The sequence below is a fragment of the Erinaceus europaeus genome, chromosome 1 (genome assembly GCF_950295315.1).
Source record: "Erinaceus europaeus chromosome 1, mEriEur2.1, whole genome shotgun sequence".
Taxonomy (NCBI): Eukaryota; Metazoa; Chordata; class Mammalia; order Eulipotyphla; family Erinaceidae; genus Erinaceus; species Erinaceus europaeus.
The window spans coordinates 169,616,833-169,634,166 of record NC_080162.1 but is presented as its reverse complement, the minus strand read 5'-3'; the positions used below and the strand labels follow the sequence as shown (position 1 = coordinate 169,634,166).

Below are 17,334 nucleotides of genomic sequence, written 5' to 3'. Positions count from 1 at the left end.
GTTTTGGAGAGTGAAATTATGCATTTTAAAAAATTTTTTATTTAAGAAAGGATTAATTAACAAAACCATAGGGTAGGAGGGGTACAATTCCACACAATTCCCACCACCCAATCTCCATTTCCCACTCCCTCCCCGATAGCTTTTCCATTCTCTATCCCTCTGGGAGCATGGACCCAGGGCCATTGTGGGTTGCAGAAGGTAGAATTATGCATTTTTAAACGATTATATTCGTGACTTTCCAACACTCAAGAAAACTCTTGACTTTTCAGGAGTAGGAGTACATAGAGCTCCCAGAATAAGAGCAATTGAGTCTAACGTTCTGGATCTGTGTTTAACTTGAGTCCAGACCCTTGCCATCCAGACACTTGCTGGGTTCCTGAAGCTTTCAGAGGATCTGCCGGAGGATTCCTGCCCACTAAAGAGACCCACAGGTACGGGAAAAACCTCTTGGTGAACTTTCAGGGACAGGGCATTGCCAGTCTCTTTAAACATAACGGACTTAGAGAAACTGCACTCCCAGCCTCTTTCCTGTTATCCCTTGCTCCTAGAATTTTATAAACTGCTTGCAAGAAAATCAAACCAATTTGTTCTTTCCAAGCACTATAACCGGATCTCTGGAGCGAAATGCATTCTCCAAAGCAGTCCGACAGATATCCTGGCCGAACTGCAAGTAACTTCCCTTCTTGGGAAAGCTGCAGTCACCACGGGAGTGCAGAGTTTGGTTGCTAGCAAAGTACAACCTCGGACTCCCCATCGCCCGCAAAGAGAAAAAATAATTGCATAGGAGGAGGTTGAAGCTCCGCGGGCAGCTCTGTGGGCACCTCCGCGGGCAGCTTTTGGAGATGGGAGGGTGAGGTGAAAGAGCCCGAGAGAGGGGAGGGATGGATGGGAGCCCTCTGCCCACCGCTCCACTCTCACCTTCTTGGAATTCATTGGCTACTCTCATCCTGCCTTCCACATACCACCCCAATCCAGTTTAGCCCCCCCCCCCGCCCCACCCTCGTTGACCTAATAAGGCCATGCAGCATGGGAGGAATAAATATAAAAGGCGCGGGCTCCCAGAAACTTTGCTTGAGGACTGGGAGAGAAGACTAGAGCCACCCAGAAAGACGACCATGCCTAAGGAGTGGGGCTATGCTGGCCACAACGGTGAGTGAGCAGCTGAGATCTGGTCCCCCAGCATCTTCTCTGGAGGCTCTGACATTGCACAGAACTTGGGAAACTCTGGGGCTTTTGAAAATATGGGTAGAGGAGCACAATGTAAATCAACCTTATCTGAGCACTTACAAATGCCAGTAGTACTGCTGACTGTTTTTGACTTTCATCTCCTTTATTTTTCCCTGCATGGAGCTGTCATTACTTCCACTGGAGAAAGCTACAGCACAGAGAGGCTTGGTCACTTGCCCAAGATCACAATGTTTCTGACTGAGAAATAAATACACTTACTTCTGATGATCTCTTGCTTTACAATACTGGGCAAAAAAAAAGAAAGAAAAAGAAAAAAAGAAAAGAAAAGAAAGAAAAAAAGCTGGACCTCTCTAACCATGATGTTGGTATCTGAGTCTTTGCTTTTCTACTTTTGCAGGACCTATGGGGAAAAGGAATGTAGGCTTTTGAAAACCACCTAGTCAGTGTTACTTTATTGTAGTGCTATGATAGAAAATGGCATGGATAAAACAAAATCCATTTCAAAAATCAGCCTTTGAGGCTTTACACTTGAGCAAGCAAAGGTAACATTGAGTTTAATGTCTCCAGAGTTTAATGTCATCTCCAGGTGCACTATTAGCAAAAAGCTATGCTATGAACGACTCTCAGATGCTAAAGCTTGCACTACCCAACCTGAAACCCAAGACATTTTCATGATCCTACAATGTGCATGTATTGCTCTGGTTTAGTCCTTTAGAAAAAGGGCTTGAAATATGCTATCAAATAAATAACTCCCCTCTTTTATTTCCTAGGCCCAGACCGATGGCATGAACTTTACCCTAGTGCCAAGGGAAATAACCAGTCTCCTATTGAGCTGAATACTAAGGATATTAAGCATGACCCTCTTCTGCTGCCATGGTCAGTGTCTTATGACCCTGGCTCTGCCAAGACCATCCTGAACAATGGGAAGACCTGCAGGGTTGTGTTTGATGATACTTATGATCGATCAAGTAAGTATGACACTCAAGGAGAGGCATACTTTCAAGATCCATGCTGAGAAAATTTGAAACATGACAGTAACCAAATTAACGGGAAGAGTTGGTGAAACATTTCATCTCTGGTAATAGAGATGACATTTGCCTTAGCTCTAGTCCTGAAGAATTATAGTGATACACTAAAGAGGTATGTCTCATCTTCTTACCTAAGTCACTTTATGGTACAAAGAGAGCTTGATAGGCAATATTGGGTTTAGAGATCAAATGAATATTCTTGTATTTCTTTATTTAGGTGTGAGTAGTAAGGCTCCTACTCCCGAATCTGGCAGAGATCCTACAAACAAGGAGTATAGCAAAGAAAACACCTTATCCCTCTGGAGTTTGCATGAGACTTCATGTTGGGGAGATAACAGGGTTATATGAGAATCAAAAAAACTTGACCTAGATGCTTCAATGGGGTATTCATATGATTAATCCTTTTGGCAAATGTTCTAAGTGTCTGACAATTTGTTCTTGAGTGGTGACTTGGTTATGTGTGAAAATGAAAAACCATATGGTTAAAAGCATTACTTCATTTCACCTATAATTTAAACAAATCAATGAAATAAAAGAAGACTGATTAAAGATGCTTTATTTCATGATCAATAAGGAAAAAGAGAATCTTCCTTTGACATTTTGGAGGTTGATATACAATTATATATTTTCTTATAGCTGCATTGTGACAAAATGTTTAAATTTTTCCATATTGAAATATATATAAATGAATAGCATCAATGATATTATAGTAAAGAGTAAGAAAATATAGCTTTTACCTATTAAGAGACTCTACAATAATAATGGAAAAGTGTGTATTTTCTTAAACAATAATCTCACGTTTTTAATCTGTCACTTTTGTTCACTATCACATTTAAGTCAAGTTTAAATCTGTCTTGAAAGATAAACAACAACATTAAACAGTATCTGTTAGGCTAAACAATGTGAAATTTATAAGTATTTCACTTATGAAAATGACGCAATACTGAAACTGCATATGGCTAATCCTAATAAATTAGACTCACATATATAGATAACAATTGCTCCTAGTAGTTGGAGAGGAAGAAAATGAAAAGAATCAAAATAGTAATTCCTACATGATGAAGGCCTCAGAAAACTACCTCTGTTATTACAGAACTATGGTAAAGCTTTCAGTGTATCATTTCAGCATCAATCATCGGTCACTGTAGAAGTTACTTTCTCAGTCCTCTTTTGATATAGCTTATATGTCTAAAACCTTGATCTGTATAAATTACAACACTTTTAACCAAAATGTAAACTTTCAGATCATTCTCCTGCCTAAGTAAAGTAAAACCAATGTAAGTGACAGACTGAGGTATTTGGACAAAAATCTCAAATTGATGCTACCAAGAAATATCTAGTTTAACTGTCCACATAGACCTGTTTCCTGAGAAATTTCTGAATTTTCTATTTCTTTTCAAAAGTAAATTTATGTATTTATTTTTGGGAAGAGACAGAAATTGAAAGGGAAGGGAGAGATCAAGATAGAGATAGACAGACAGACAGACAGATAAATACCTGTAGCACTGCTTCAATACTTAGAGCTTCTGCCCCACAATTGGGGGTCAGGAGCTTGAAACAGGGCCCTTGCACACTGTAATGTGTGTATCTTTCCAGGTACACCACCACCTGGCCTTTGAATATTTCATTTTATTTGACTTGCACAGTTAAAGTTAGATATGAACAATGTCTTTGCTTACATTCTTAAAGTACAGTGAGATCAAAGCATGGAGAAGGAATTCACATTTACTTAGAGCTGCTTTGGGGGCACTGTGAGGAACACTTTAAAATCCCTAATCTCCTTTAGTCATCCAGTGAGCTCTGAAAAGTTGGCATTATTATCACTTTCTTAGAGGTGCAAAAATAATGGATTCAGGGAAGTTTAGCAACTTTTCAGAAAACACACAACAGAAAAAAAAAGAAAGAAAGAAAGAAAGAAAAGAAGAAGGAGGAGGAGAAGAACAAGAAGAAGAACAAGAAGGGAGAAACAAGGATTAGAACCCAAATATTGTTTCTCATGGCCTGCTCTTCCCCCTAACTGGACCAATCTTTGACTGTCTACATTCTGACTACTGATCTGAGGTTTTAATTTTATTATCATAAATGTTCATCTGGTATTTAATAAAGGAACAAACAAAATAAGATATAAAAGTGAAATAATTCATTTCATATATTTTAAATGCTTGATTTTGTGAGAAAGAGACAGCACCAGTTGCCCAGCAGAGTAAACTCCTTTTGCCCATCAAACCTTAGCTGTCAGATCACACATAGGAAGAAGCAGGGCTCTATAAAAGAGTGCAAGTTCACTATTGACTTGATTTCTCTGAATCACAGTGCTGAGGGGTGGTCCTCTCACTGGACCCTACCGACTGCGCCAGTTTCATCTTCACTGGGGCTCCTCAGATGACCATGGCTCTGAGCACATTGTGGATGGAGTCAAATATGCAGCAGAGGTAGGTAGTCAAGTCTGCCGTAATCTTCTCTGGGTCTTGTACAGTGAAAACTGAAAAATAAAAATAAAGTGTCTAATGCTTTTGCTTCAGGTATATAGTTGTGAAAACAGTTGTAGCAGCTGAAGCTGCCAAACATTCTAGGCTAGACAGGAGAGTACAGGGGTCTTAGCATCGTGCATGAGGACTTTCAAGTTTGTGTTTGTGTTTTTTTAAAGTTTTAATTTAATTAATTAATTTTTCTATTTTTAATCTCTATTTACTGGATAGAGACAGCCAGAAAGCGAGAAAGTATGGGGGAGATAAAGAAGGAGAGAGAAAGAGAAACACCTGCAGACCTGCTTCACCACTTGTAAAAGTTTCCCCCTGCAGGTGGGAACCAGGGCCTTGAACCTGAGTCCTTGCGTACTGTAACATGTGCACTCCACCAGGTGTGCCACCATCCAGCCTCTCAAGTTTTTTTTTTTTTTTTTTCCTTTTTTTAAGATTGAATAACAGTCTATAAAAGGGGGCCAGTAGCGGCACACCCAGTCCAGTGCATGTTACCATGTGCTAGGACCTGGGCTCAAGCCCCTGCTCCTCACCTGTGTGTGAATGTGGAGGGATTTCACAAGTGGTAAAACAGTGCTGCAGGTGTCTCTCCAACTGTTTCTTCCTCTCTGTCCATCTTCTCTCTCAATTTGTCTTTCTAGAAATGAAAAACTAAGCAAACAAACAAGCAAAAAAAAAAAGTCTTTAGAAAGAAAGATCAGAGTCTGAAGATGAGGCTAGCCAGCACTCACTAAATGCTTACAAATGTTAATTAATTTGCTCCTCTTAGCAGTTCTGCAAGATAAATCCACAGATGAGGAAACTTGGGCCTAAAAAAACCCAAGACTTAAAAAATCACACGGTGGGCTGGAGAGATTGCATAATGGTTATGCAAGAAGTCTTTCATGCCTGAGACACCAAAGGATCCAGGTTCAATCCCCAGTACCTCTATAAACCAGAACTGAACAGTGCTCTTGTAAAAACAAACTGAAAACAAGCAAAACAACAACAAATGTCACACAGCCACAAATCTGAAATCTCCTGTTCTACCTTATATAGATTGGTTGCAGAGTTCTTAAGTTTGTTCAGTGTCCTAAGCTGCCTCTTCTATAAAGACTCCTCTGACATATTAGAAATATCATTAATAATTCAGATTCATGCTCATGCTCTAATTTTTAAAAAATTTCTTTATTGGAGGATTAATGTTTTACAGTCGACAGTGAATACAATAGTTTGTACATGCTCTAATTTCTTAATGAAGGGTGTGCCTTTATATGTATGCATATGTGTGATTATATAAAAATAGGTATTTATACACATATATAGCTTGCTAAACTAAACCCAAAATGCTCCACTGCGATCATTTCATTTCTCTACATGCCATCTGGTAAGTGAATGCTAGGATAAATTAATCATTAAGAATGTCTTCTAGACATGTTCTCCCACTAAAAGGGGAAATTTATATACATTTCTTACAAATGTAGATAAGGTTTGTGGTTTGACCTTTATATATGTGATTCTCACACTTCTGATTTTGGACAAAATACTACTAGCTGACATGAGCTTTTGTTATCTTTTCCCTATCCTACATGAGATATCTGGTTAACATAATTGATGCCTATGCTCTAAATTAAGATCAGGTTTCTATCAGGTTTTAAAGCAATGGCTGCTAAAAGGAGGTAGGTATAAAAATGTCAAGAATTTTCCCCTTATATTTTCTTCCTTCCTTCCAATTAACTATAACTTCAGGATGTTAGCAACTTCCTGTATATAGCTCTGTATCAATACTATCCCATCAGAAAAAAAGTAGTAGTATGCAAAATTAAAATATTTTGAATCGGTTTAACATTAGTTAAATCTATATTATTTATTTAAATATATTCACATTTACTTATTCATCACAATTTTAATGTATTTAGCATAACCTTATGTATTTTTGAACTATTAAGAATTTCAACAAAATATTGCACATTAATATTTTGAATTCTATGAACAACCTTAGATTGCACAATTGTTAGATTTATTGTGGATAATTATATTCTTGTTTATTCACTGTGAGACTTACCTTAAAAACTGTATTCGGTGGTTTTCAGCTTCATTTGGTCCACTGGAACCCAAAATATAACACATTTGGAGAATCTCTGAAGCAACCTGATGGTATAGCTGTGATTGGCATTTTTCTGAAGGTACAGCAAAAATTAATTGTATGTTTTCATTCATAATCCAATTCCTTATCAAAGCTAAGGGTAGGATGAGTTTCACTTTCTCCTTTAGTTTAAAAGGGAGAGATACATAAGTTTCAAATTCACTCACCTATAAGATATTTCTGCTAAGAGCAGTTCAGATTCATTGTTTTCACTTGAAAATTTACTTTTTCTGATATTTCAGTATGCCTAGCTCTTCCAAATATTCTCTAAAAGTGGGGCATTAGTCTGTGTATGTCTCTGAGAGGGAGCAGTTACAAGAGCCTTTAATGAAACTTGTTAGGATGGTAGTGGGCACAGAGATGGCATTGGACATTCATTGTTTTTTCCTGCCACTCCATTTCAATTGCACTGGAGACCAGAAAAGCCACGGCTGGGAACCAGTGTAGTGTCAAATCCCTGACTGGTATCCCCTCGATTTAGAGTAGCCACCCCTCATATGATCCCAGGCTAAGACAGCACATGGAATGTGTGTGTTGTTGAGCCAACACTGGTTTAAAGAGGACTTAGTGTGATTAACACATGAATTCAGTGGTAACACAACCTAGATTTTTAAACAAGAGGTGAAAATCGAACTTCTCTCTCTCTTTTTTTTTTTTTTTTGAATGACTTATTTGTTTTTATGCTCTGAATTCATTGGGTCATATTTAGTTTTTGAGTGCAGAATAACAGAAAATAGAATGGGTCTGAGTGAAAAGATAATATATTTAGGTTGGGACATCAAGTCTATCCCAGCTTTAATTCTATCATAAGTAGAATGACTTTGCAAAGAAGGTCAAGGACATAGAAACAAATCATCATGTAATTTTGTGGTTTTTGTACTTCAAAGGTCTAGAGTCCAAGTTTAGTTCAGAAAATATATACTCTAAAATCTTGAGGGAGTCAGTAAACCTGTGCTTTTACTTAGTACAAGATATTCTGGCAGGTTTAAAACCTCTAGTTGCAGATGGATAGATGAAATTAATTTTTAAGACAGTCCTAAAATATAGAGAAGAATATAAGTACTGGTTATTTATTTTTTCTTTTTACAGATAGGGCATGAGAAAGGCGAGTTCCAGTTGTTCCTTGATGCACTGGACAAAGTTAAGACTAAGGTAAAACAAACAAAAAAAATCAACTCTACAAGGTAAAACAAGATGTACCAGCTTTTGCTTTTTATATTCTAAGTATGTTTCTTTCACCTATAATCTTGTTATTAAGTTGGAGGGAAAATGCTAAGCATGAATATAAAAATAAAAGCTACTACATTTATATGTAAATTTGTGATTTATAGTTTGAAAAGCAATATCACATATGCCAGTTTATTTAGTTATAACCAGTCTGACAGATAATTGTTGTTTCAATGAAATGGACAGAGAGAAGTTGAGTGGGTCAGCCTCTATTCTGTCAAAACACACACACACACACACACACACACACCCATATACACAACCATACTTGCAGAAGTGATAATGTTTGGGTTCTGATGTTGCCCATTTCTCTGCTCACAACTACCTATATATTTCACATCTTCACAGTAGACTCTTCAAAATTAAAAAAGCTCCTTCTTCCTTGGGTTTGTTCTTACTAAATATCAGTTTGTTTTACCACCAGAGAAAGTAGTCAGTTATGACAGCTTAATTTATTTTTTTTTAATCATTGAGAACCAGAGCAATAACTTATTTGAAATGGTTTGTAATCTAGATAGAAGTTTCTCTTTTTAATTTGTGGATCCAAGGCCTTACACATGCACATTTTCACTGTTCTGGGCCATAAAAATACACTGTGACTTTTCTGACAACCTAATAATGTACTTACAATTTAAATAGCAATTACTAATGGTTAAAATATTGCAGTGACTGAACCAGATATATTTATAACATGTAGAATGAATTTTCCCTTTTCTGAAGTTGTATGTTTTGTTTAACAGTTCTGTTTTCAGGGCTGGGTGGTAACACCTGGTTGAGCGAATACATTACACTGTGCAAGGACCTGGGTTCAAGTCCCTAGCTTCCACCTGCAGCAGGGGAAGCGTCATAAGTGGTGAAGCAGTGCTACAGGTTTCTTTCTTCTTTCTCCTCTCTCCATATTTCCCCCTCTTCCCTCTCAACTTTTCTATCTCTGTCCAAGACAAATAAGTAATAAAAAAGATTCAGTTTCCTTTATTATATCTGAAATCCATTCTTGAAAAAAAAAAGAGACTTTGGGGGTTTGTGGTGTTTGTATGCTGCTTGTGTTCACTGTGCCTGCACCCTGCTCTCTGCCAGGGTAAGGAGGCACCCTTCACCAACTTTGATCCATCCTCCCTGTTCCCTGCCTGCCGGGACTACTGGTCCTACCATGGCTCCTTCACCACCCCTCCCTGTGAGGAGTGTATTGTGTGGATCCTGTTGAAGGAGCCCTTGACTGTAAGCTCCGACCAGGTAAGCAAATGCAGCCACAGAGCCTTGTGAGACAGGGACATTATACTGTCATTGGCTATCTAAGATAGAGGTGCCAAATTGAAAGGTTAACAATGATATATATATATATATATATATATATATATGTGTATATATATATATATATATATATATATATATATGTCTGCTTAATTGCAATCAGCCTGTTCAGACTTCCATAGCTTAACTTCCAAAGGGTAGCTAGATAAATACAAATCATTCAAAGGTGGTTATAATTCAGTCTGCATTCTAGAAGTGTTTAATATTATTGCTTAATATGAGTTAGCAGTTATTAATTTGGAAGAGCTCCCAAATTGTTGAGGACATGGGATAGTAAAAGCATGACTGGGGAGATGGAAAAAAAAAGTTTCTAATGAAAGGTATCTGGCATCCATATGAAATGAATCTATTTTTCCAGATTTATAAATAAGTGAGTTGAAGCTCAGAAAATCTAAGTAATTTGCCCATGAGTACACAGTGAAGATTGAGATCTGAGATATTGTTTTCTGTTTCTATACTTTTCTTTTTCTCCTTCTCCTTCTCTTCTTCCTCCTGCTTCTCCTCCTTCCTCTTCCTCTCCTTTTTTTTTTTTTTTCCCTGTCTGGTGCATCCAGGGTCTCAGGCATATGTGATTTCACTACAACTGGGGGGCACTCTTTTCATTCATCCCTGGTGCTTCCCTAGGTGCTATAGTACCTCCCATGTGAGATCAGGGTCTGAACCAGGGCCAGATGTGGTAAGTCACATGCTCTACCTAGGAAGTTACCTCATCAAACCCATACTTTTTGACTGCTCTGCTCAGGCTTCCCTTTTTAGTGATCATCTAAAGACTACCCTTGCAGAATTCATTAAAGAAATTTGCAGGCAAAGACTTTTTGGAATAAAACAAGTAGTCCAAAATATGGACAAAAAAGAAAAAAAAATAAAGCAAGTGGGAAACACAGAATCACAACCCTTTTCATGAATATCCAGTAGTAAAATTTATGAGTATGGCTTCCTTAAGACAGCAACTTCCCTATTTCTACCAGTTGTAAACTTAATTATATACAGATATTTTAACAACAACAACAACAAAAGATGAGTGTAAAGATCAGATCAATTTGGTAAAAATATTTTGAAATGTACTTAAGGAATAAAAATGAAGATGTTTCACTATGGAAATATAGTACTGCTAATAAAATTTTCCTAAATTCTTTTCCCTTGGGGAAAAGAAAAATTGTCTTTTGAATTATCTTAACTGTAGTTTAATTTCTTGAATTTTTTTCTAGTTGAAGAAAAAGGCCCATAAACCAGCAAAGGCAAATTAAACTTATTACTGCACAAATATGCTATTGCTGTACTTTATACTGACTCTGAAACTGCCCTCTGAAAACGGTGCTCTCTGAAAGCGCTGAAGTGAGGAAGTAGGGTGACCTGGCTTCAGATCTGTGATAATTCTGGCTGCTCCGCTTACAAGAACTCTTTTATAAAAGACCAGTTTTCATGTCAAGGACCTGTTTGGAAACAAAAGGACACAACCTTCCCACCAATGGCTGCTCACCTTGCCCTTTCAAAATAATAGAGGATATTAGGTTTAAGACTAGGGTAGACAGTAAAGAAAGTTGAGACTGTTTATAGATTTTATTTTAGGAAGAATTTTTAAGAGCTGTGGTCCATGAGGTAGGGAAGACCTTTAAGTCTTGGCTCCTTCTTGGCTTTCCCCTCAGATTCAGATCCTATCTTTCCAACCCTCCCCCACTTCTATTTGTATTACTCAAATCAAGGTCTCTGTCCTCAGGAGGGAGGGACTCAGCTTTTCTCCTTTGGAAGAAGAGGTTGCTTTGAGTAATTTGTTCTAACTTTCAGTTCCAAGTTTGAATGACAATAAAGCTTTACCTCTTCATGCCAAAGCCAGTGCAACAAGAGTTTGGTTTTCTGTGTCACTAAGCAATGAGATCATGTTTGGCTTCAATGCTTTGAATTAAAAGAATTGTTTCAGAATTTAGAAGTCAGCAGGAAAACTCTTATTTTAAAAGATTTATTTACGAGAGAGAGAGAGAGAGAGAGAGAGAGACTGAGAGAAAGAGAGAGAGAGAGACTGACTGCCTACTGCCTCCAGGGCACTGCTCACCACTAGCATAAGATACCAGGGACTGAGCCATGCAAAGTTAGTGTTCCAGTAGGCTGTGGTATCATCGTAACTCATTTTGTTTCTTATTTTAATTTTTATTGGGTGAATGTTTTACTAGACAGTTGTTGTCTCAGGGGTACAATTTCACATCTCTCCCAAAATATCTAGCAGCACACCTCCACCACCAAAGGGTAATCTCTACCCAGGAGGAAAAGGTTTTGACCAGAGTGTATGGTGATTCCATATCAAGTAAAGACAGAAAAGAATTTTTACAAATACAGATAAGTTTCCTAAATCAGGAAGTGACAGTTAAATATCTCAGGACTGAACATTGGAAATGAACTTTGTGTTCTGCTTGTCTTGTTTAAAAAGCTAGCAATTAAGGGCCAGGTGGTGGCACACCCAGTTGAGCTCATACATTATCATGATCAAGGACCTGGGTTCAAGCCACTGCTCCCCACCTGTGGGGAGTGGGGGTTGGGGTGGGGGTGGGTATGGGGGGGAGTGGAGGCTTTACATGCAGTGAATCAGGCCTGCAGGTATCTCTCTTTCTCATTCCCTCTCTATCCTATCAAATAGAAATATTAGGAAAACATGGCCACCAAGAGTAGTGGACTCATAGGGCTGGCACTGAGCCACAGCAATAAGCCTGGTGTAAATTTAAAAAAAAAAAAAGAAAGAAAGAAAGAAAGAAAGAAAGAAAAGAAAAGAAAAGCAAGCCAGCAACTCTAAGATTGGTAATTCTTTGCCACATAAAGCTGATATCTCCTTTTCTTCTTACAGATGGCCAAGCTGAGGAGCATCTTGTCCAGTGCTGAGAATGAGCCCCCAGTTCCCCTCGTGGAGAACTGGCGCCCTCCACAGCCCATCAATGGCAGGCTGGTGAGAGCCTCCTTCAAATGAGAACACAGAAGTTGGCCCTTTTCAAGAAAGGAAATCTGCCATTGGAGAGCTTGGTTCCTTGTTTCCCTTTGGTGCTGTTTGAAGTGTATTTCAGCTTTCTACACGGAGCAATGAATGGGAGAGATGTGATCACCAAGAAAACAAACTTACTTTTGACGAGATCAAGTATGAAAGCACTTAGCCTTTGTAATAATCAACTATCCTTTAAGTAGCATTTCTAGTAAGGTTTCAAAGAAGAAAAAATGGATGGAAAAGCTATTGGCATCATTTTCTGTTATCTTAAATTAGACAAAATAATTTTCCGAGCTTTATATTATGAGCTGTTAGTTTTAAAGAGATAAATAATTCTATATGGAAGAGCACAGATATATGAAGATTACAAATCAGTTTGACACAAGTCAAATATTAAAATTACTATGGGTATCAAGAATTGAGCTGACAATGTGTTTTCTCTTAAGAGTAACAAGAGGTCCATCTCTTATCAGAATGTTAAATACTAGAACAATAACTTGATTTTGATTATTAATTACAAGAAAACACAGACCAAAAGTTTTAAAAAAATTTTAACTCAGTATTTAGATTTTTTCTTCATAAGATGATTGACTTTTCCTACTATTTTTCTTTACCTGAGTGAGGGCCATTTATTTTACATGTTTACTACTTTTATCTTTGCATGCTTATTAAAATGAAAATGGCCTCATTTTCTTCTAGTTTGAGGGTGAAATTCATAATTCCTGTAACACACAGAAGTAAATGTGCTTGAATTAAAAACGGTTATACTGAACATCAAAACTAATAAAGAAATGCATGCAAAACATCAGGTGTTGTGTTGAGTAAAACGTGTTATCAAGGGAGTCTGGTGGTAACGCCACGGGTTAAGCACACGTGGTGCCAAGTGCAAGGGCCAGCATAAGGATGCCTGTTCGAGCCCCCAGCTTCCCACCTGCGGGGAGGGGGGTGTTTCGCCTCACAAGTGAAGCAGGTCTGCAGGTGTCTACCTGTCTCGCCCCCTCCTCTCTCCCATTTCTCTCTGTCCTATCCAACAACAACAACATTAATAATAACAACAACAACAATAATAACCACAACAATGTTAAACAACAAGGGCAACAAAAGGGGGGGAAAAAGCCCCCAGGAGCAGTGGATTCATAGTACAGGCACCGAGCCCTAGCAATAACCCTGGAGGCAAAGAAAAAAAGTCTTATCAATGACAAATGGTATAAAACTAAGAATGGAGGGGCCAGACAGTGGTGCACCTGGTTGAGCACACACATTACCACATGTAAGAAAAAAGAAAGAAATGGCCCCCAGGAAACATGGATTTGTTATGTATCCACGGGGTCCCATCCATAGGCCTGATGCCAATCATAATCATGATTTAAGAATGGCAAACTTTGAGAGTCTGCTTTATAACTGAAGGGTAGTAATAATGGACTCAGATTCTGGTTTGATTGACTTCTATATTCCATATGGAGCAGTTAAGGAAGTTAGAATTCTTTGAGGACTTTTTGGGTAAGAAGAGGAGTGTTTGGACATCTATTTGAGAGTGTGAGATAGTTTCCAGCGATCTCAAAGTTGGATTCTGGATTCTAAGTTTCATAGCAGCATCATGAGGCTTGGAATTAAGTCAGGATATAACTTCTGTGTCCTTATTTATTGAAATGTGTATTGGGATGACACCGGTTAACACCAAGTCACACTTGAGACCATCCATACTTTCAGTATCTGCTACCCTTGCAGTTACTGGTTTTATATGCTTTTCATGATATCACTGGCTAGTACATTAACTTAGTTCAGAAAATAGCAGTAGTAAATGCATTACCCTAAGGTAATGAAAATGGTATTGGGTCAGGCGAGTTCTGCGATGCCGGAAGTTAAGTCATATAATAGAGTCCTGCGAGGCTCAGGTTATTTAATATATTACCACTTGGGTGATTTAAAAGCAAGTTGGTCAGTGCAAACTGGATGTGTTAATTAAATCCCTTGAAATTAGGAGGTATGGAGCTTTCATCATTAGTAGTAATACACAAGTTGATTCTCTCAGGGTACTTCTTAGGTATGCTTAGAGCACTGTAAAATTTTATCACATACATTCTGTGTAAGGAGGAAACATATACCTTTTTTTCTTTTTACAGTTATTGGTTTATTATAACAAGATGTGATAAAGGACACAGATGACCATCTAGATAGAAGAGATGCGTAGGGCAAAGGGGTGAAGGGGTGAGGTGTTCCTATGTCTTCTCTAGGTTCTAATCTCCCAGCCCCTCCATATGTTCACCAACTCAGAAGCTCCTTAACTTGTACATTTGGGGTGGTTTTTGTTTATTAGTGTTTTGACATTGCTTTAAAAAATTATTAGATTCCATGGGTATACCTTCACCCCCACACATAGTGTGTGTAAGTCACCAGCATCCTCCACCAAAGTTCTCTGCTCCTCCCATAAACACCAAAGTTTTCACAAAGTCTAAGAGAGCTTGGTTACATTTTTTTTTGTTTGTTTGTTTTGCAAGTTCATTTTCTCTAGTCCTTTACATATGAATAAAACTATTTGGTAGTAGTTCTTCACCTCTTCATTTCATTCAAGAGCATCACTTCTAGTTTCGCCCATTTTAGTAACATAAAACTTAATCCAACTACAAATGGTGCTTATACAAGTACACAGATTTAACAAGGCTGGAACTGTTTCAAGGGAAACATATCCAATCAAAAGAGGTTGTCTTCCTAAACCATGAGTTCTATGAGGGCATAAATGTGAGTCTTGTAGACTCTGTTCTTTCTATAGCTTACAACTCAAAACACTTACTATATAGTGTTATGTGCACAGTTGACTCCAGTACAAATACTTAGTGTTTGATCATCTCATATGCTTAAGACTGAAACTGTTTTTTTGCTCATGTTATTTAATTTAGATCTCCCTGGAATATGATTTCTTTAACATCAGATAGTAGCTTTCCAGTAGGACAGAACAGATATTTAACCCTCCTCTAAGCCACTGCCAATGGTAATAGTTATCACTGAATTTTTCTTATTGTTTGTTTGTATCTGAGAGACAGTGAGAGAGATGGTCCACCATTTATGCAATGCCAAGAATCAAATCCAGAGCCTCACACATGTGAGGCATAAACTCTGCTGCTAAGGCATTTCTATGGTTCTATATTCAATTATTGAATTTTCTGCAACTTCTCCATGTGTTAAAAATGCTAAGCTATTATGAATGCCTCCTAGGATACTGAAACCAAACTATGTCCTTAACAGATGTGAGTGTGTGTGTGTGGGGGGGGGCGGGGGTCACTTTCCTGATTATGAACAGTTCTCTGACCAATTGCATTTCACACTCTACAAAAAAAAAAGTCATGGCTGGGCATCACTGTGGTGCAAAGTTTTAATATCTGCCGACTTTTGTTCATTATAAAATAGTTATTCAGGGGGCTGGGTTGTGGTGAACTTGGCCAGGTTCGAGCACTTGGTCCCCATCTGCAGAGGGAAAGCTTCATGAGTGGTGAAGTGGTGCTGTAGGTCCCTCTCTTTCCCTCTCTATCACCCTCCTTCTCTCTCAATTTCTGGCTATGTCTACCCAATAAATAAAGGTAATAAAACAATAAAAAATGATAATTATCCAGACATTTATTTATGTATTAGTGGAGCTAGGGAAGAATCAGAGCACTGTTCTGGTATATGCAATGCCATAGATCAGACTCAGCTTGTGTGTGCAGGTTGGGCTCTCTACCTGCTGAGCCACCTCCTAGGCCAGTTATTCAGGGTGTTTATTTATTGTATTTAGTTTTATTCTAGAAATGGGAGAGATCACAATACCACTCAACTCTTGCATATGAAATACTAGGGATCAAACATAGGACCTCATTCAAATACTGAAAAATGTCTCATAGGGTAGAAACTTACCTGAATTAAGTGTGTCATAATATTTATTTAGTCATCTTATCATTGAATGTCTGTGAGTAGTGTATCATCAACAAAGTCATTAATAGAAGGCACTGTTAGATTTTGAGGATGCAAATATGTTATCCACCTCTTCCAATGAGTAGATAGAATGTATTTATGAAGAAAGAGTTATTCAGAACATGGATCCAATATTCTTTACGTGAAACAATGGCTATTTATGCAGACTGAATAAGAAGTACTCTATATACAGTATGTTAGACTTCAGGTGTCTTTTTAAATATTTATTTATTTTGCCTGAGTTATTGCTGGAGTTATTGTTGGGGTTTGGTGCTTGCACTATGAATAAATCCACGGCTCCTGGAGGCTATTCTTTTTATTATTATTTGCCCTTGTTAGTTTTTTTATTGTTGTTGTTATTATTATTGTAGCTATTGCTGTCATTGTTGTTGGATAGGACAGCGAGAAACGAAGAGAGGAGGGGAAGACAGAGAGGGGGAGAGAAAGATAGACACCTACAGACCTGCTTCACCACTTGTGAAGCTACTTCCCTGCAGGTGGGGAGCTGGGGGACTCAAACCAGGATTCTTACGGTGGTCCTTGTGCTTTGCGCCATTTGCGTTTAACCCACTGGGCTACTGCCTGGCCCTCAAAACTTCAGGTGTCAATGTCTAGATATTACTATTAATATCATTTGATAATGGCTAACATTATGAATGAGACTGTTCAGCTAAATGAACAAGCTTGGATACATGTATTCATAGGTCAGCAGTTTCATTGTGGGCACTAGCCTCAATAAAAAAAATGTAGTATATCAGTTATTTAAATAGTATCTAGCACAAATAAAATTTGTTTTAAAGACATAGAAAAATCATATTAGAGATCACATACAAATAAAAATAATTAAATTTTAGTTTCTTGTCTTGATTTAATTTTAAGAGAAAGCCCAGACATGCACAAAATATTCATATAAAAAATGAGAAAACACAAGGAAAGAAGAATGACAACTATTAATGCCAAATATTAGTCAGTTTTTTATCTAATGTATGCTGATATTATGATTAAAAATCACGTTCCTTAAAATTGAAACTAAAGACTTAAAACACAAATAAGGAGTTATGCTTA

At 37.8% G+C, this 17,334-nt stretch overlaps 1 protein-coding gene and 1 long non-coding RNA gene across 2 annotated transcripts; one reads left to right on the top strand and one right to left on the bottom strand.

The window, feature by feature from the left end:
- The first annotated feature begins 997 nt into the window (after positions 1–997).
- Positions 998–13,129, top strand: CA3 (carbonic anhydrase 3). Its single transcript, XM_007535346.3, has 7 exons — positions 998–1,149; positions 1,959–2,156; positions 4,530–4,648; positions 6,769–6,861; positions 7,911–7,973; positions 9,126–9,281; positions 12,193–13,129. The coding sequence occupies exons 1-7, from the start codon at positions 1,020–1,022 to the stop codon at positions 12,310–12,312; spliced, it is 879 nt and encodes a 292-aa protein (XP_007535408.2). The 5' UTR covers positions 998–1,019; the 3' UTR covers positions 12,313–13,129.
- LOC132540861 (uncharacterized) lies at positions 4,356–6,857 on the bottom strand. The gene is made up of 2 exons (XR_009551986.1): positions 6,741–6,857; positions 4,356–4,698 (listed from the first exon to the last, which is right to left on the bottom strand). It is a non-coding gene; the product is annotated as an uncharacterized LOC132540861 (long non-coding RNA).
- Positions 13,130–17,334: the final 4,205 nt, after the last annotated feature.